This window comes from Sorex fumeus, unplaced genomic scaffold (assembly GCF_029834395.1).
Source record: "Sorex fumeus unplaced genomic scaffold, SorFum_2.1 ptg000037l, whole genome shotgun sequence".
Classification (NCBI taxonomy): Eukaryota; Metazoa; Chordata; class Mammalia; order Eulipotyphla; family Soricidae; genus Sorex; species Sorex fumeus.
This window is the reverse complement of record NW_026606094.1, coordinates 44016991-44037090: the sequence shown is the minus strand read 5'-3', so window position 1 is coordinate 44037090 and position 20100 is coordinate 44016991. Positions and strand designations below refer to the sequence as shown.

Here is a 20100-nt window from a genome sequence, read left to right as displayed (position 1 = left end):
TTTGCTTGGTTTCTATGGTGAAGGCAGAAAGAGATCAAGTGTGTGATTGTTTAGTGTCAAAATCAAAAGTACTCTATACTGTACTGCTAAAAAGAGAATGAGTTTGTTACTTGAAACATAATAGACATTTAGCAAGTGGTAACTATTTTAGGTTTCACAAAGTTCAAGATGAAATTTAAACACTACAGCCTGAAGGAAAACATGGACCCTGCAGGCATTTTAAAACTTCATTTTACAAAGTGACATGGCCCTCACACTTTATTAAAAAGTTATCTGTTGACTACAGATAGTGTTAGTAGACTCTTCGCATTCCTAGTGTGGATATAGGGACAGGACTACGTGCTCTCAAGTTGTACCATAGCAGAACCCTCTGCATCAGCCCTAAATTATCCGTGCCAGCCTGTAAATTCTCATTCTCCTCTCTTCTGGTTAACCATACACTTGCCAGAGCTTCCATTATTTTATGTCCTCCATATACAGTACTCTGGGACGTGCAGGGAATGAATAGTTTACTTAGAACAGCTCTCTGCCCTCTCAGGGCTGGCTCTGGATTTACTAGGCAGTAAATATATATGGTGAATGAGAATCAGGGAGATCAATGCGTCATTGGGACCACTGGGCAGAGAGAGGTTCACAGGAATTACAAGCAGTGTTGTGAGAGGACATTCCAGAGAAAGGTCTCAGCCTCTGGGAGGGTCAGGAGGCATGACACAGCACGCGGATTTGAACAACCTAAAGCCTTTGAGCTGGGTGAGGAAAGCTTTTATGTGATGGAGGATGGGGCCAGGAAGTTAGGAGGTGGGAGGGAGCCAGCCTTGAGGGTATTGTGTGTCAACTGGGCTTGAACCTGATCTAAATGCTCCAGAAAGTTTTGAGCAGGTGTGTGGTGAGCACAGCTTTGGGAGCAGTTGAGAAAGGAGGCATTGGAAAGAACTGCCATGCTTTGGGGACTTGATCATGGAGATGAGTAGGGAACCTGGGCAGACAGTGGTTTTGCTTGCGAAGATAGGGAGGATCAGAGAGGAAGCAAGCTTTAGAAGAAGAGAGATAGGGCATACACATTGCAATTGAAGTTCTCATGTGAACTCTGTGTGCGCATCTCCAGAAAGCAGTGCAGTGTGTAGCTCGGAGCCTCCACAGAGTTTCAGATGCAGAAGAGACTTAGGGGCATCCATGTGTGATGTTTCCCCAGGGTTTGTACATCTTACGAAAAGCAGCTGCCTGAGAATGTAACTCAGAGAATACAGTCCTTCAGAGGGACTAGCAGAAGAAAAACCTTCTACCACTCCCCTCCATTGAAATTACTGAAAAGCTGGGAAGAACAGTAGGATTCTAGCTTTCTGCACTTAAAGCACTACCCAGAACACACACTCAGAGTCCCTCAGCTACTTGCTACTTTCCTAACTCTTGAGCACCTCAGACCGACTAATGTAGTAAATCTCATAGAGAGACTCTCTCAAAAATGCATTGAAGCCCCCATGGATTTTTAAAGTCTTGATCCCTATCATTAATCTTTTCTTAGATATACCTACTTACATGGTAACAAAATGAGAGAGAGGTGTTAGAAGCAATAAGTGTCTCTGGTGTCACAGAAGGATGAATACCTGGGCCTGCAGCCTTTTCAGGGGTCATTATCATCCCCTCTTGGACACTTAGCTCTCTCAGCTATCTCACTGCAGGACCAACCGCTGTTGACTATGTGCCTCTTCCCCAGAGATTCTCTTTGTCTCTACTTGGAGGAAACATCTATCTCAGTTTATTGTCTCTGTGCGTAGCTCTTGTGTTTTCTTACACATCCTCTGCAGTGAGTCAGATTTAACCACGCCTCCTTCCCCAGGCTTGGTTTCTTTTTCTTTTTTTCTTTTCTTTTTTTTTTAAGTAATGCTGTTAGTCGAAGAGGTGCTCCATTACTACTGAGTTAGCCTCACATTCTTATTCTCTAGTCCGAAGGGTTTTTCTTCTGTTCCCTTTCACCATTGCCTCTAGGAATCCCCTGTGGTGCATATCTGCAGCTCACAACCACCAAACACACCCAAAAGGGTTAAGTGCTCCAAAAGTGGAAACCCAGGAGGGACCAATTATCTCCTGCTGGGTGATGTTGGAGGAAGTGATCTGAGGTTTCAGACCTGCAGAGACTCCAGAAAAGACCATCCCACAGCGAGGATCACAAAAAGAAAGGTCAGGTGGCTGGAAATGAGCATGTCTAAATGGGAATCATTATCCTCCTGTGAGCAGAATAGCCATCCATCCTGGGGAGGGACAGACTGTTGTCCTGCTTGTGTGACTGCAACAGCACAAGGATCAGGATGGATATTGGTTGTGTGCTCCAGGCAAAGAATTGCGCCTTTTTACAGGCTGCTGTCAGTTTCTACCATGTATAAAAACATCTTTTCAGCTTTAGCTAATAGAATTTGTCTATTATAAATTACACCATTTGAGATGGTGCCATTCTTTGTTGCAGAGTATTTTATAGGATAATTTTCATTGGTTTTCAGTGCTTACTAGTTTTCATTTATATGGCCTAATAATGACAAGACTATGCTTATTAAAATTAGAATTCTATTTGTGATATTCTGAATATATTCGATTCCTCCACCCCTCTCGGAGAGCCCGGCAAGCTACCGAGAGTATTGGATATGCCAGACACAGTAACAACAAAGTCTCCAATGGAGACGTTACTGGGCCCGCTCGAGTAAATCGATAAATATAGAATTTTAACAAATTGTATTTTGAGACCCTTACTAAAAAAAATCAGCACAAGTACCACTAGTTTTCATTTTTACTTTGCAGTCTAGAATTCTGGGGGTTAAAAAATATGCTGAAGATTTTTATATTGGTATGTTGCAAATAAACAGTTTAAAGTATAGGTTAGAAAACCCTGGCCTTGACAATATAAAGAATCTTGAATTATTTTAGGAAATTGAACCAACATTCCTCAGAAATACTTATCTTGACTTTTACATTTTTGGGACATGTTGAAGCAGGCCCCAGAAGGAGAATGCCACCACTAATACATTCCATAGACAATTCCTAAGTGAAAGGACAGCAAGAATGTCCAGAGACAGAGCTCTCCAGTCAGTTCACTATCTAACTGTATATAATGTGTGTTTTTTTTTAAAAAAAAAGAAAACCTTCATTACCTTTGCTACATCATTTAGGGACTCAGAGTGCTAACAGAGTCATCTTACAGATCAGATCATCCACACTTAGAGAAGTTGCCTTCTATGCCAAGTGTCCATATTTGTAAATGGATACACCATCAGGGTCCCAGCAGGAAATGGTTGATACCCTCAAAATGAGGTCATTGAAAGGTGTGTTTACAGAGACACCCTTAACAGCTTGGGTTTAGGGAAAGTTCAGTGGATAATGCTATAATTGGAGTGTTAGTTGCATCAGTTGTTGCCTGAAGGAAGATGGAAGCCGTTATGTAGTATAAGGCATGTGATAGTAGCACAGACAACTCTTGTCAGACTTGCCAGGAGAGGTGGAGGGGTTAGGAAACTGCCTCCCTCTTCATCCTGAACTCCTGTGAAGGCTCCCCATTGGCCAAATCCAAAAAGAAGCTAGAAACACATGGCAGATACCATCTACCAGGACAGAAACCATCCATAAGGCAAATAGGAAGATGTTTAATATCAACAGTTCTCATAACATGCTTTCCTTCTTTGACTACATAGTCATAGAATAAGAATGAATAGAAAGATAACATCTACAAAGTTTTCTCAGGATCTAGGTGAAAGGATGCATGAATAAAGACTGTTAAATATTAAATAAGAGCAGTTTACTCTGACATGTATTTTGAGTCAGAGTTGGCCTTGGCTCTCCTTTATCTTAATACTGTTATTGAACTGGTTCAAGAAATTGTGAATAGAGATCAAAGGAGTTTAAACAGATACATCCACTTGTGTAAATATCCTTGAATTCCCCTCCCCCCGCATCTTCCGCTCCCCCTCCTGTTGCCAAGTCCATTCAGCACCTCTAGAGACTGTTAATACATGTAATGATTGTAATAAACATCATATTTGCTTTGGTTCTTTGGTTCCAGGTGGCTCCAGCCACCAAACTCTGTCCATAGTTCCTATTGTTTTCTTTGCTCAGTAGACGGCTTCATAGTTATCATTAAAAACTTTTTAATCTTTAAACCATATTTTTAATTTTTAAACCATAAAACATTTTTTGTTTTTAAGAATATTTAGAATTTTAGAGATAAATAGAGATCTTTGGAGTAGGAATTAGCTAATAACATAATGAAGAACTTCACTTGCTTCTTAAACCAAAACCTTAAAATAGTGTTATTGATTTTACCCATTTTTATGAAACTACAAATAAATTAATAAATATGCTTACATGAAAAAAAACTGGTTTTAAGCTAGACAGTTTTTCAGCTTTTAGAGGCACCAAAGTATAATTCCTACACCAACAATTTTATTTCACTCTCAGGAGAAATTCTTACCATTTGTTCTCAAAAACTTGAAACTTAAGTACTTTAAATTCTATGAAATTATATAAAGTTTCATCTTTGAGAGTATTTAAAATTACAGTCACTTAAAGTGAAGGTTGAAGGTTTCTGTCAAAGTGTAGAACATCCACATATGTTTAAAACTAGGGACGTGCTCTTGATATGAGAAAAAAATTTCATAAGCTAGGGAGCAACTACTCGATAAATAGATATCTATTGCAAAAATTACTGACTGTTCAGGGCTTACTCATGGCTCTGAACATGTGCAAGGCAAGCACCCTACCCAATATATGATCTCTCCAGCCCCTAATGATTTCTTCTTATAAATGATATAAAGTGGGGATCAAACTGACTTTTTTCCAAATGGATACCTATTTGTCTTACTGTTACATATTGAATTTCATATTTATTTTTTAATAAGATGAAGTTCAACCACTTTCAAAAATTTTAAACCCCATAAATATATCTGTTTCTTTCTAGTCTTTATTCTTTGTTTAATCTGTTAGCATCTACTACTTTCTTTGCTGTACCTTAGAGTATGTTTTGGTAACAGAGCAAATCCTCCTCATCTTAGTTCTCAAACTATTTTTGACTGGTAAGCATTCTGCCAAGGGCACCTTATTGTCAAAAGTAAATTCCTCCTCCTAATCATTAAATCTTCTTAAAATTTTGTATTATCCAGGAAAGGCAGTTCTCATTATAGTATGGCTATTTCCTAGTCATGGTCTGTCTCACCATCCACTCAGTTTTTGCCTTGTAAGATACAGCGCACAGCGGTAGGGCGTTTGCCTTTTGCACAGCCAGCCCAGCAGAGCCGGATTCGATTCCTCCACCCCTCTCGAGATCCCAGCAAGCTACCGAGAGTATCTCGCCTGCGGGGCAAAGCCTGGCAAGCTCCTTGTGACATATTTGATATGCCAAACACAGTAACAAGAAGTCTCAAAATGGAGACATTACAGGGCCCACTCGAGCAATATATCATTTCATATATTGCCTTTTAAATTATTCAGTATTCTCGAGGGTTGGTTTGGGTTTTTTTTTTTTTTTTGCGGGGAAGGGTGAGGAGGTTCACACCCAGTGGTACTCAGGGCTTACTCCTAACTCTGCATTCAGGGACAGCTCCTGGCCGTGCTCAGGGGACCATATGGAGTGCCAGGGATCAAAAGAACGTAGATCAGTCATACCTGCAAGGCAAGGGTCCTGCCTGCAAGGCAAGGCTCCTGCATGATGTCCTTTGTCTTCAGCCCTAATGTTAAACAACAGATTTACTTCTTGTTGCTTGCTCCCACAAATGGCAAATGAATTACCAGAAAATAAATCAATAAAAGTTAATTTGTGGAGCTGGAGCAATAGCACAGCAGGTAGAGTGTTTGTCTTGCACACAGCTGACCCGGGTTCGGTTCCCAGCATCCCATACGGTCCCCTCCGCACCACCAGGAGTGATTCCTGAGTGCAGAACCAGGAGTAATCCAAAAAGGAAAAAAAAAGGTTAATTCATGATGATTGGTTGCCATATGATTTTTCACCTATGTAAATAAATTTAAGTAATTTAATATTACATAATCTACTGTATTCTCATTTAATTAAATAAGTTTTCCAGCTCTAGCATCTAAAATATATTGTATCAAATTTTACTTTTTACTTGGGTCACGGGCTGGAGCGATAGCAGGGCTGGAGCGATAGCACCGCGGGTAGGACGTTCGCCTTACAAGCGGCCAACATGGCCGACCCGAGTTCGATTCCTCCGCCCCTCTCAGAGAGCCCAGCAAGCTACCGAGAGTATTCGATATGCCAGACACAGTAACAGTAACTTGGGTCACATTGTGGTAATCATATCATTAACAAAACTTTGTTTTTAATTCCTTGCTAATATAATTTGGAGCTTACATGGAACAGATAAAGCCTACAAATGGAGAATTTAGTAAGAGTAAAGAGAATTTAGAAAATTTAAAGAGGAAAATCTAAATATACTTATGAAAGTATAGTGTCTTATTCTAAGAACGAGAATATTGGTTTTATATTAGAAAATATTATGACTACTGCTCACTGTCTATGTTAATACTAGATGGCAATAAAAATCTCTATGGATGTAAAAAACAAATGACCTAGAACATTCAATATAAATGAGATGTTAATTCATTATTGAAAATGTGTAAAATCCCTTAGCAAGCTAGGATTATAAACATCTTCCCTTTTTGCTTTTTGTTTTTATTTTTTATTTTATTATAATATCATTTTATTGAATCACCATGAGATACAGTTACAAAACTTTCATGTTTGAGTAAAAGTCACACAATGATCTAACACCCATCCTTCCACCAGTGCACATTCTCCACCACCAATGTCCCCAGTATTACCACCCCCTCTTTCTACCCTCCCCGTGCCTCTGTGGCAGACAGTTTCCCCCATATTTTCTCTACTTTGGGGCATTATGATTTGCAATATAGATACCGAGAGGCTATCACGTTTAGTTCTTTATCTACTTTCAGCACACATCTCCCATCCCGAACTAATTCTCCATCATTGACTTAGTGATCCCTTCTCTATTCCAGCTGTCTTCTCCCCTCCTCATGAGACAGGCTTCCAACTGTGAAGCAATATTCCTGTCCATTATGTCTAAGTCCTTGTGTGTCGGTCTCATATTTAAACATATCTTTCTTAATCTAGTAGAGGGCAACCATAAGCACCATCAGTGAGTGCCATACCCGATGCCACATGCTGGGAAGTTTGTCAAGTCCTTCAAAGAATTTTAATGCTTATTGTGAAAGTATAAAATTCAAGGCTATGAACTCCCTAAGCTGTTGCCTGTTCATGAATCTGTGTATCGTTCCTTCAAATATGAATGATAATCTAGCTAAATTGAGTTTTCTTGGTGATGAGTTTATTTCGTTGAGTTTTATACTGTTATTTTCCTGTTATACCTTTTTTTAATATACCTTTTTGAAAAGGCGCATTTATCTTAGGTTTCTCAAGAACTCAAAGAGTTCTTAGTAGAACATGAATTAGGCTTTCCACTCAAAAGATAGCAACATTTATCAGTAAAACAATGATCCTCCTGAAATGGAAATAAAATTTTGCCTTTTTTAAAAATAAATAAATAAATGATACTAACTCCTAACAAACCTGATCAAATAGAACACAAAAATGTGTATAATATTGGTCAAGAGAAATAGTAAAGAGATTAAAGTGCAGGTCTAAGGCTTAACAGGAGATATCGAGCTGGCCTCAGAAAAGCCCTGGCCCCTACCTGGGCCATCGAGGATGACACTGGCACAGCAAGGCACAAACATCATCACATCCTTTTATACACACACTGAACCATCTTCCAGTTAACTGAGAGTCCCCAGGAGGGATCCCCAGACCTCCTGAGCAATGTTTGAGTTCCCCTACCACAAATACATATGTAAAATGGAGGAAAGACAAACTGGATTTTCCCCCTTTCTCAGAAAACCAGTGAAATGATGAGATTATAATAATTATAAGAAATACTATGTTATAAAAAGTACTGTTACAAATTCAAACCAAACTATTTTTAAATGAAGGCTTAAGCATTTTCATAGAGAAATTGTTCAACATTGCTAAATATGGTTCAGAAACCTGAACATACTAATTACCAGGAAGAAATTTAAAAGATTGTTAAAGGTCCAAATCCAGTTGGTTTTACAAGTGATTTCCTTCAAGGAATTGATTTTTTTATGTTGTTTATAATAATTCCAAAAGGATGGAAAGTTTACATATCCCTAACATTTCCTGTCACAGGAAAAATGAACACAGAAAAGAAACTATAGTCAGTTTCCCTTATGAATATATATTATTGTCTTAAATAAATATGACAAAATTAGAATCCAAGTCTGACAAAAGAATAACACATCATGATTAGGCATTATTTATTCTAAAAAGACAAGAATGGTACAGGAAAACAAATAATGTAATCACTGTCACTGTCCTCCCATTGTTCATTGATTTGCTCCAGCAGGCCCAGTAACGTCATTTTGAGACTTGTTGTTACTGTGTTTGGCATATCGAATACGTCACGGGGAGCTTGCCAGGCTTTGCCCCGCGGGCGAGATACTCTTGGTAGCTTGCCGGCTCTCCAAGAGGGATGGAGGAATCGAACTCGGGTCGGCCATGTTGGCTGCTTGCAAGGCAAATGCCCTACCCACTGTGCTATCGCTCTAGCCCAAATAATGTAATAATATTGTTAGTTGAATAAAGTAGAATTGTATGGCCATTATTAATAGACATTTGTTTAAGCATTTGATCAGGATGCTAGAGCGGTAGGACAGAAGGCAGGGTGATTGCACATTATTGACTCAGGTTCAATCCCTGGGTTCAATCTCCAGCATCCCGTATGGTCCCTCAAGCCCACCAAAAGTGATTCCTGAGTGCAGATCCAGGACTAACCATGAGCATTGCTGCCTGTGGATTTTTTGTCTGTTTTGTTTTGTTGTCAGATTCTGACTTTTGTTATTAGATCAGAACAAATGAAGTACAGGCAGAAATAGCAGCAAAACAGGTCTCTGCCACTCTCTGGCTCCCGCTGGTCCTCAGACACAAGTCAGTGGTGCTGGAGGAAGACTGCCCATCCTCCACTGACTCCGTATCTCACTGGTACAGGAGCATCTGCTTGGTGATTTTGTTCTTCATTATCATCTCCGGAATCCAATTTGATTTCATCCTCTGGAAACATTGCATGTCTCATTCTCACATGAGGGCTGCCCCTGCACTGCCCAGTCTACCTCAGGCCTCTACTGCTGGAGCCCTCACCCACGGCCTTCTGGTTCTTAGCAATGGCCACAGTCCTGGACAAACCAAATTGCTGTTCATAGTATCTCATCAAGGAGTCATGACCCACTCTGGAACAAGAAGGCTTCAGAAAAATTAATTAAACTTCAATATTGGGGCAAGAATGATAATACAGCAGTTAGGACACTTGCCTTGCATGCAGCTGACCCAAGTTCTATCCCTGCTGTTTCATACGGTCCCCCAAGCCAACAGGAGTTTTCCCTCAGCACAGAGCTAAGACTCAGCTCTGAGCACCATGCGGTGTAACCCAAAACCAAAAAAAATTATTTTTAATTAAAGTTTGTTAGCCATTTTGAGTCACTGTCACTGTCACTGTCCTCCCATTGTTCATTGATTTGCTTGAGCGGGCCCAGTAACGTCTCCATTGTGACACTTGTTACTTTGTTTGGCATATCGAATATGTCACGGGTAGCTTGCTGGCTCTCCAAGAGGGGTGGAGGAATCAAACCTGGGTCGGCCACGTACTAGGCAAACGCCCTACCCACTGTGCTATCGCTCCAACCCTGATAACTGAAATTTAAAAGGAATAGAAGGGAAATTTCTAAATATATCAATATGTTCTATTGTCTAATTATATACACACTTACCTTTTTTTTTTAAGTAAAGGAACACCAGGGTGTCCGTATGTCCATGGTGCTCTCACTCAGTTGGGACAAGATAAAGTTATCTTATGTTTTTCTCTCAAGATCTCACTAATATTCTGAAGCAGAGCCCAGGTGGAGAGCCAATAGTGTGGCCTCATAAGTGACTAGAATGTAGGTGTATGAAAGTGCCTGAGCAGACAATTCTGGGGGAAATACATTGATTTTAGATGATGGTCAGGGTTTTGGTATTTGTTTGTTTGTTTCTTTTTCTAAAAAAAAAATTCCAGTTATAGGGTGGGAGTAATAGTACAGCAGGTAAGGGCATTTGCCTTGCATGTGGCCAACCCAGATATGATCCCCTGAGCATCACCAGGTTGTGGCCCCAAAACAAAACAAAAAATTTCAGTTACATCACTTCATCTCTCTGCTAGACATTAACCTGATAATCAGATAATCCTTAAATAAAATTTGGCTCCTTGTGTGACTTTAAGACAAAGCATCTAAAGTAAATGCTGTTTCAGTTAGATACTGCTGTGCCTCAAAAGTCAAAACAGCAGTTGTTTTCTTTACCAACAAGCCTGTGTATTGACTGCGCTCAGCAAGACAGTTTGGCTTCTTGTGATGTGCTAGAGCTTGCTGTCCTCCGAGCACCAAATTGACCTTGTGTTTCTAAGCTAGCTCACTTTGCTGGGGCTGGACTGGAAAATCTTCATGGACCTCTCATTGCAAGGCAGCTGAATTCTAAGAGGAAGGATTTGACAAGGAAGCATTCCAATTTTTGCCTCAGCAGCCAAGTTTCTCATAGAAATTGATATACAGTCCCAGTCATCATGTCCCCCATATTTATTGATCAAACAGGTCACTGAAGTGAACACAATTCCGTGCATGGAAGGCAAGTTAGACTTCATCTGTCCCTTGATTGGGAGAAAATGAATGTGTACAAAGAAAGAGAGAAGGAAATTAATGTCAGAGATAGTTGTAGATTTGCTACCACCATCTCAATGCATGAAATACTTAAACATCGAAGTACATAAAGCAGAATTTGAGGAGATTTAGCTAGACATCAACAAAAGAATATTACCTTATTTTCAGGCACCCATAGACTATCTGCTTCCTCCTCCCCACACACACAAAAAAGAAGCCCTTGAACCCCTATAGTCTCTTAGAAACCTGAGGCCTTAATGATACGTTTTCCTCACCTCTCAACTTGGCAAAAATAATTACAGTTGTGTTTGTTTCATCATTATTATATACTACTGTGTATTAAATGGGGTTCTTTCCATTTGGAATCTTTCCTCTGGGTGAATTTTTTGCATATGAAATAAATAGTTGAGTTATACATTCTGTGTTGGCATGTTTTCTTTTGGGACTACTTTCTCCCCCCTCCTCCCCGATTGGGGACTTTATTTTTGCTTCCCCATGGTCTCACTCATAAGAGCAGTTTTGATTTGTCTTGGTGCACTATAGCACCAACTTTAGTTCTTCATCCTGCAGCTGGAATTATCTTCTGAATCCCCAGTAACACTAAATTGCTAACTGAGCTTTAATCATTACTAATCCCTACTTTTCAAATATTTTTTAAGTCTTGTCTTCTTGTTCATAGTTATTTTACCATCCTAGTAAGACTCAACAAATCAAAGGTGGAATCATCAGTTGTGGGTATGACATCATTTCCTGGCCTGTAGGTGATAATTCCTCATTGCTTATAGCTTCTGTTCGGCATCTTCATGTGATAGTAGACATTCTTCCCAAACCAACACATATCAGACTTCCTCAATAACACTGGCCTCTGTTTGCATTGCAGGTCGTCACGCTGTGGTACAGAGCTCCAGAAGTCTTGCTTCAGTCCAGCTATGCCACCCCAGTGGATCTCTGGAGTGTTGGCTGCATATTTGCAGAAATGTTTCGTAGAAAGTAAGAAATACCTTTTCTTTTGTTTGATCTTCCTTGGAAAGAGCCTTGAAGAGGGTGTGTTTGGACGGAGGTTCTTTGGAAATTCAAGCCGTAGCATGACGTTTCTGTTTCAAGGAGGGCTGTGAGAGTCAAATTCATCCAATGCAGATGAATTTTGCTATTTCCAGCCTGTTCTGCAACTGCTGTCTCAGTTCCTGCAGCATAGTTTTGTACCTTCCAGCTCTTGGAAACTCTGGAAAGGAACTCTCCTGTTTTCTGCTATTTATATTCTTGTTATTGGGAATGATATGACATTAATGAACATGCAGCATATCATATGGCATTTACCTCAAGGCAAACTTTGTCCACAGGAGGAGGACCATTGTGGTTAGGGATCTGAAATTTTTGATGGGGAGACTAGTGGGAGAGGAGGGGAACAAACCCAGAATGTTTAGAGAAAAAAAAGGCAAGGAAGATGTTGGTGCTATTTCAGGATACTTTAAATGCTGTCATGTGGAGGAGAGATAAAGACATATTTGGGCACTGTAGAGAGCAGAACTAGGACCAAGGACGTAGAAATGAAATAAATAAAGATCTTTGCTCACAAGTAGGGAAGGAATCTAGAAGCGAGTCGGCTATCTGATTGGGGTTGGGAAAACAGTGCGTTTGCCTTGGGTGTCCGAGAAGAGAGTGGACCACATCTGACATATTGGAAGTATTTTTAGCAGCATTCTTCGAGTGGGTGGATGGATTCAATGAACTCCAGGGCCCCTCTAAGTCTTGACAGTCTGTGATTCATTTGTTTGATTTTCAGGTCACAAGAAATAGCCAAACAATGTAATAAAGATCTGCCAGGAAAATAACCCATACCCAGGTACTAAATTCAGCCTGGTCAAATTAAACAGAGAAACTAATTATAATCTAATCTTTCTTTGTTTTCTATTTTTATTTCCATGGGAAAATGTGAGTTGGGAAGCTGAGTATATTCCCATTGGACATGTTATGTTCAAAATGTTGCTGCCTCATAGCACACAAGGAAAAGAAGTGCTCAGCCATTGTGGGTCTATTTGTTGGTCTTAACTAAATGAAGTTTTGTGCATGCCAGAAATTATGGGGCTTATTTCTGGAACTCAGTAGATTCACCAATAACTCATAGGAGGGATCATGGCAACAAGCTGAAATACGGAGATGTCTTAATATAGGCCTACTATGTGCCATCTACAGGACCAGACCTGGTCCTTCTTAATTACCTTTTTATTCCTCACAAAGAAATATAACAGAGATGCAGTTGAAAATATCTTTGTCTAACATTAGCAGCTAAAAAATACAGGGGCAGAAACCCAAGAGAGTGTGGCATTCTACTCCAGTGTTGTTTTCTTACCAACAAGGGAAGAAAAAAATCTGAATTTATCTCCCATTTAAACCAAAGAAGTTAAATACATGGTTTTGAAAGTGTAGTGTTGGACCCGCTGTAGCAGTACCCAATGGCACCATGCAAATTTCCAGCGCAGCCTCGGTCAGAAGCTCCTGTGCTGGGCCCAGAAACCTGTGTTTTAACAAACCATCCAAGTGGAAGGACCTCTGGGTAAACAAGATCGTTAGAGATGAGCAAGCTTAAAAAGACAACTTGAGTTTCTGATTCATTACTGGACTGAGTCCAGACATCTTGTTTTTGAAAGTGCCTCATGTAATTCTAAGTGTGGAATAATTTCCTGTCAGGATTGGAAGATGGGAGCTAGGTTAGTTTTCCTTAGGTCATCCCAGGAATAGGTAAGTGCAGCTGAGACTTTATCAGAGAAATACTGATATCCCATTTGTATGTCTAGAATTGTCTCAAATGTAAAGATGGAATCCTTTTGGGGGCTGGAGCAATAGCACAGCGGGTAGGGCGTTTGCCTTGCATGCAGCCAACCCCGATTCGATTCCCAGCATTCCATATGGTCCCCCGAGCACCGCCAGGAGTAATTCTGAGTGCATGAGCCCATAGTAACCCCTGTGCATCGCCAGTTATGACCCAAAAAGCAAATATATATATATATATATATATATATATATGGAATCCTTTTGTTAAGAGGGTAAAAAGGAACTCATTATTTTTCAGTAGTATGAGACTTAGATATCTTGCCATAATTGATTATATATCCAATATTTTTCAGAAATAGGTTAAGTGAATGATCAAACAATGTGCAATGTGAATGATCAAATTCACAATGTTAAGCATTCCTTTCTGAGGAATTGACTCTATATTTAAGAACAGGGAGTCATCATCTATGGAGTAATTGCAACCCAAATTTTTGTTTTATATATTTAAAACATTTTCCTGCAGCAGGAGTGATAGTACAAAGGATAGAGCACTTGCTCTGCAGTACCCCATATGGTCGCCCCAAAGCTTTCCAGGAGTGATCCCTGAGCATCACCATGGCTGTAGTAAAATTGATCATTTGAATCCCAACTATACCAGATACAAGTCAGTTTTTGGATTCATCAAAATATATTTTCTGTTTACCACATTTTTTCCTATGGGGAAGCTGTTTTCTGTTTCAATCCAAGATAACAGGAATATCCATCTGTTCATCCCTACATTACCTCTACAAGGGAGGAGATTCAGAAACTGGCAGCTTAGAGAATAGTTTTTTAGAAAATAGCAGCAATAGTTTTGCTTCAACTTGCTGGGGGTAAATGAGATATCAAGGAGAAACTCGCGAGCTATTCAAGTGTGCACAGAATAAAATTCCCCCTCTCGGAACCTTACAGAGAGATTGTAGATTGAAAAAGATCCCTAGGGGAGGAAGCAGTATTAGAATCAGAGCATATATTACTTTAAGGGGAAGAATGAATTTGGCCCAGCCACACATCCTTTCTGGAGCAAGTGCACTGTGTCCTAGGTCGTTCCTGCCTGTTGGTTTACAACTGACCTTGAATATGGCCATGGGATATGACCCTTGTTCCTGTTGAGTTCACGTTTGGTATTTCCTGTGATAACACCCCGATATCTCAATGTGCATGCTTTTTTACTGATGCCAAATATCCAGCCTCTTACTTGACCTGATTCCAACTGGACTCCTGGTTCAGTGTTGCCCCACCTGTAGCAGCCGAGAATTCACAAGTCATGGATTCTGCAAGCAACTCTCCATCATCATTTCAAACTGATTGCCATCTCTTTTGACACCTTCGTGGCTTTTGTCATAATTGTAATACAATTGTCCTCTTATTGACTTACTATTTGTACTGTCCTAAAATACCCTATTTTACTCTCTTTAGTCTCTTTCTAAACAAAAAAATCTATACAAATCGCAAAAAAGAATGAGGTAGCTGTTTAACTACTGCACAATAATATATTTCACCAATTACAAGTGCTTCATTCAGCCTACAAAAGACTTACTGAGTGGTTTTTCCATGCAACCTAAATTCTGGTGGAGAGAGAGAGTCATTGCATGCATTATTGGTTGCCTTGCATGTGTGAGATGCTGGGTTTGAATCCTGGAATCACCAAAACTTAAGAAGAGAAAAGAAAATTAAACAAGACTAGGAAGTTTCCTCCTGTTTGGGGCTGGAAAGAAAGCTCAATAGACTGGAGCCATATGCCTTGCATGCAGGAAATCTAGGTTCAATCCCTGGCATCAGTAGGTCCTCTGAACACCACAAGGGTCATCCCCCAAGTAAGGGGGACAGAATAACCTCTCTGCCCCTCCAGTATCACCCAAATACCACCACAACTCCCACACTAAAAAAAAAGCAAACCACATTTAATAGCTTTGATTTTTAGTCTCCTATTTGTGAAGGTGGCCTGTTGTCTGTGGATACTAAAGAAATGCCTTCGAGTCTAAAATTGAATACCTGGGAAACATGAACTCAAAAGTATTAGGGAGCAGATGGTTGACAAAGAGCCAAAGAGTGTAATGCCATATGTCAGTATTGTCTGTGTTTAATAGTTGTCCACACTAACCAAAGATTCATTCTACAAAATGGATAAGAACTTGATATTTTTTAAATCTTCCTTTCACTCTTTGCCTTTGTGCAATTTATCTTTACTTACATTTAGTCATGTTCTAATATTAAAAAACATGGCTATGAATTTGCTCAGTAGACAACTAGCTTGAAGGAAGGCATGAGATGGATTTTATTCAGATCAGATGGACAGATGAAAGGATGGACATGAGAGATTGATTTTTAGCTCCATTGCAAGATAAATTCAAAAGTGTTAGCTCTCTGAGAATCTGTCGGTTATCCTGGTTAGAGCTATTGTCTACAGTTAGAAGTTATGGGGTTTCCAGATTACAGCAAAGTAATAAAAAGTACACACTTGGGAAATAAAACATGCTACTAATTCTTTGAATATGGAGATTGTGGTAAACAGATAGCAATTCTTAGAAGTTGAGTTACCAACTCTACTGATCCCCGGCTAAGAAATGCCAAATGCCACCAGGAAGACTATAACAAACAGAGTCACTGTTAGGAGGGAACAAACAAGGCTTCATGGTTCCATTACCCGATGTATGGTGGCCTCTCTGTTCTTGTCGTCATTTATTTCTATGAATTAAACACCAGTAGCTGAGAAACTGACAGTGAAACTCTCCTTTGTGGCTGAGTGGTCTGTAAGCAAATATCTCTAAAATGTCACCAAGTGCCTTACAATTTTCCCGTTAGTAACTGTGTTGAGTTCTCCGCATTTCAGACTGTCCCTTCAGTGACATTAGGGAAATAAGCTCCTTCACCAGTTGTCTAAACACCAAGATACCAGAAGGCCAGCCCCAGCCTATCAAAGAAAACCCATTACCTCCGGTTAGAATGTATGTGTTCTAGAGCACACTTGGTTTCACCTGCAGACTCTTTTTCTCTTTCTGTGTATTTTCCTAGTTCTTTTCTTTTTAATTCTCTACTCCCCCTCCACCACCACCCCCCCCCCCAAAAAAAAGAACCAACCAAGTGGAAAGAATTCTACCAATGCATTTTCTTGAGCAGGGAAAAAAAACCCAAGATAGCACCCAGGGAGAAAAGGTGGTTTTGGTTAAATAAAGCACCGTAGCACTGTCCTCCCATTATTCATTGATTTGTTTGAATGCGCACCAGCCCCATTCTACGGCCACCTGTCTGTGCTCTTCCCATCAAACTAAGTTTGACCATTTAGTGTTCTTCCATCATGTCTTCATTGACGTCTTCCATGTTCCTACTCCTCATTCTGAACATCTTGAGCACCCTGCTGCCCATTTGTCTGACTCTGAGCTTCGGGTCGTCCTCTTCTTTCAGCCTGTTGAAATTCCTGTCCGTGACAAGAATGTGTCCTTCCTTAAACTTGATCTTGCTGTGTTCTCTTCAAGAAAAACTCAAACTTGGCCTGTCTGTGGCTGGGATCTATCGCCCTGAGAAGGGAATTGGGAATTGGCCATCAACTGCTTGAGGGCATTATTCTGTCCAGGCCACTCAACTGCCCCTTGTACTTCCTTCTTCCCCAGTCATAACTGCATCACCTGCCACATTCAGAACCAGTGACTCTTTACAGCCTAGAGCTGCTATCAATAAGAAAAAACTGTTACTGATGAGTGTGCCTTTCCCAGAAAAGGAGACATTAACCAGGGTTCTAATTGATAGAATAACTCCAAGCTCACACCATCCTGACCAGCCGCTACTCATGAGCTTCTGATGAATTGAGGTTACTCACTTTTGTAGGTCATAGCCCTTTCCTGGACGTCACCATCCAAATGTGCCTTGAAATCTATGACTATAGATAGAAACAAGGACAACCAAAGTACACACGCTTATTTAGCACTTGTCATCTGAGCTTTTGGTGGGCAAAATGCCCACCTCTCCTCCTTTCTTCCTGCCCCTTCCCTTGGGCTCAAACACTGAAACAATTTTCACTCCTTCCTTCCCCCAGTATTCTTAAGACCCAGTCTATTTTCAGTCCAGCATTCAGCCTCATCACTGATAATTTGGGGTGGACAAGATTATCCAAAGTGAGCACCTCTATGCACTTCTTCCAACTCAAGAGCCTCTTGTCTTCACCTTCTCTTATTTCTCATTTCTCAGAAGGTTATAATCTCCTTTTAACGAGATGATTTCCCCAACCTATGCTTTTGATTCTAGTATGCTTCTAAGTGTGCCCTCCCTCCATCCATCCTTCTGCCCCTTCTGATTCTCCTCTTCAGACCTCTCCAGCTGCTGGTTCTCAGCTGTCTGTCATGGGAAATATCCCCATTACACCATTTATGTCCCACTCTGTTATGACCACAGACATTATGCCTTCAATTCCTGAACAAACTTTTTAAAAGAACAGTGTGTCTCCCAAAATTATAAAATATATATGCACACCTATATTCATATTAGTACTAAATACATAGCCGGGATATAAAACCAACCCAAATTTCCAATCACAGATGAATGAATAGTAAAGTTGTGATATGTATGCACAACGGAATATAGTACTAAAAGAAAAGATGAGATTTTGAAATTTGCTGCAACTTGGGTAGAGCTAGACAGTATGTTAAAGGAACCACGTCAGAGGGAGAAGAACAAGTACCATATGATCTCATTCATCTAGTATACAGGGAAACAAAACAAGGGATTAGATGGTATATTAAGTGAAACAGAGCCTTGGACTTCGACTTCAAGTGGATATTTCTTTTTTCCTTTTTTTTTATAAATGGAATCACTGTGAGGTACAGTTATAAAGCTTTCATGTTTGAGTTTCAATCATACAGTGATCAAATACGCATCCCTCCACCAGTGCATATTCCCTACCACTATGTCCCCAGTATAAACCCCTTTCCAACCCTCCCCCTACCTCCATGGCAGACAATTTTCCCCATACTCTCTCTCTACTTCTGGGCATTACGGTTTGCAATACAGCTACTGAGAGGTTATCACGTTTGGTCCTTTATCTTTCAGCACACATCTCCCATCCCGAATGATTCCTCCAACCATCGTTGTCTTAGTGATCTCTTCTCTATTCCAATTGCCTTCTCCCCCAGTTCATGAGACAGGCTTCCAGCTGTGGGGCAATATTCCTGGCTCTTGTGTCTACTGTCCTTGGATATCAATCTCATATTATATTCATATATAATTTTATATTCCACAAATGAATGCAGTCTTTTTATGTCTACAAGTGGAGATTTCTTATTAGTGAGGGGACTTGATGGGTGGCAGGAAGAGTTACGCTAGAGGAGGCACAAGGACAGTGGTGAAGGTCCTTGGGCACTTCATTGGAGGTGATGATGCAGTAATTTCGTCGACCAAAACCATAAGTCTTGACACTAAAATAACCACGGTACCTAAATTACAATACAAAACTAATACAAAGTTTTACTATCTATATCATGGGATTTAAAGAGATTGAAAACGTCATTATATATTTGACTCTTAAGCTTGATTTGTTCAGTGCATAAGGATTTTGTAACTTCTAAATGTCTAGGCATTTCATTATTTGATATTTCTTGCTTCTTTCATAATTCCTTCAAAGTAAGGGGCTGGAGCAGTAGTACAGCAGATAGGGAGTTTGCCTTATACGCGGCTGACCTGGCATCGGGTGTGCCTGAGCTTGTGTGCTTGCATCCTTATGCCATGAGGAATATTTATAAAGGTCTAAAACTGTACTATACAGTAGATAAATATACCATGGTGTAATTTTCAATTATTTTGTAGCCACATTCCCAAACAGGTAAAATTCTGTGATATTTTTATCAGCTTAACATATATTGAATTTTTTTTCTTTTTGGGTCACACCCAGCGATACAGAGGGGTTATTCTTGGCTCATGTACTCAGGAATTACTCCTGGTGGTGCTCGTGGAAACATATGGAGTGCTGGGAATCGAACCCTGGTCAGTCATGTGCAAGGCTAATGCCCTACCCGCTGTGCTTTAGCTCCAGCCCCCATGAATTTTTAAAGTGTGAAAGAATGAGGTATTTTGTATTTAATTTTTTTCTACTCAGTTTCTAACTCCAGTGTGGATTTTATGCTCTCCACACATCGCCAGTCAGACTAGTCATGTTTCAAGGGCTCAGTCGCCAGATAGCACAGATCAGACTTGTCAAACCAAAGATCAACTACCAGATAGTGGAAGAAGAGAGAAAAACAAGTCACTGTCCTTCTGGCTGAGCTTCATTGATTTCTAGCTTCTTGTCTCCTATGTTATCGACATCTAGTTTGGGTAAGGCTGTCGAAGCTGGCATTCTTGACTGTAATGCCAGTCAAACTGAGATTGGTGCAGCCGCCTGGCTTTCATCTCCTGAAATAGGGTGCTGAGGTGCCAATCTACTAGAATAATTTATTCTTCAGCTCTAGCTCTTCTTTTGAAAAAAAAAAAACGCTTGTACCTGGGAACCTCAGTTTCTGTGATCTTGCGCCCAGCATATCAGTTTCA

At 40.2% G+C, this 20100-nt stretch overlaps 1 protein-coding gene across 1 annotated transcript in view; it reads left to right on the top strand.

Moving 5' to 3' along the window:
- CDK6 (cyclin dependent kinase 6) overlaps nt 1–20100 on the top strand; it is a 215071-nt gene that overhangs the window by 148847 nt on the left and 46124 nt on the right. Inside the window, exon 4 of the mRNA XM_056118320.1 lies at nt 11654–11763. Within this exon, the coding sequence (XP_055974295.1) occupies nt 11654–11763 (110 nt within the window). The remainder of the gene's footprint in view (nt 1–11653; nt 11764–20100) is intronic.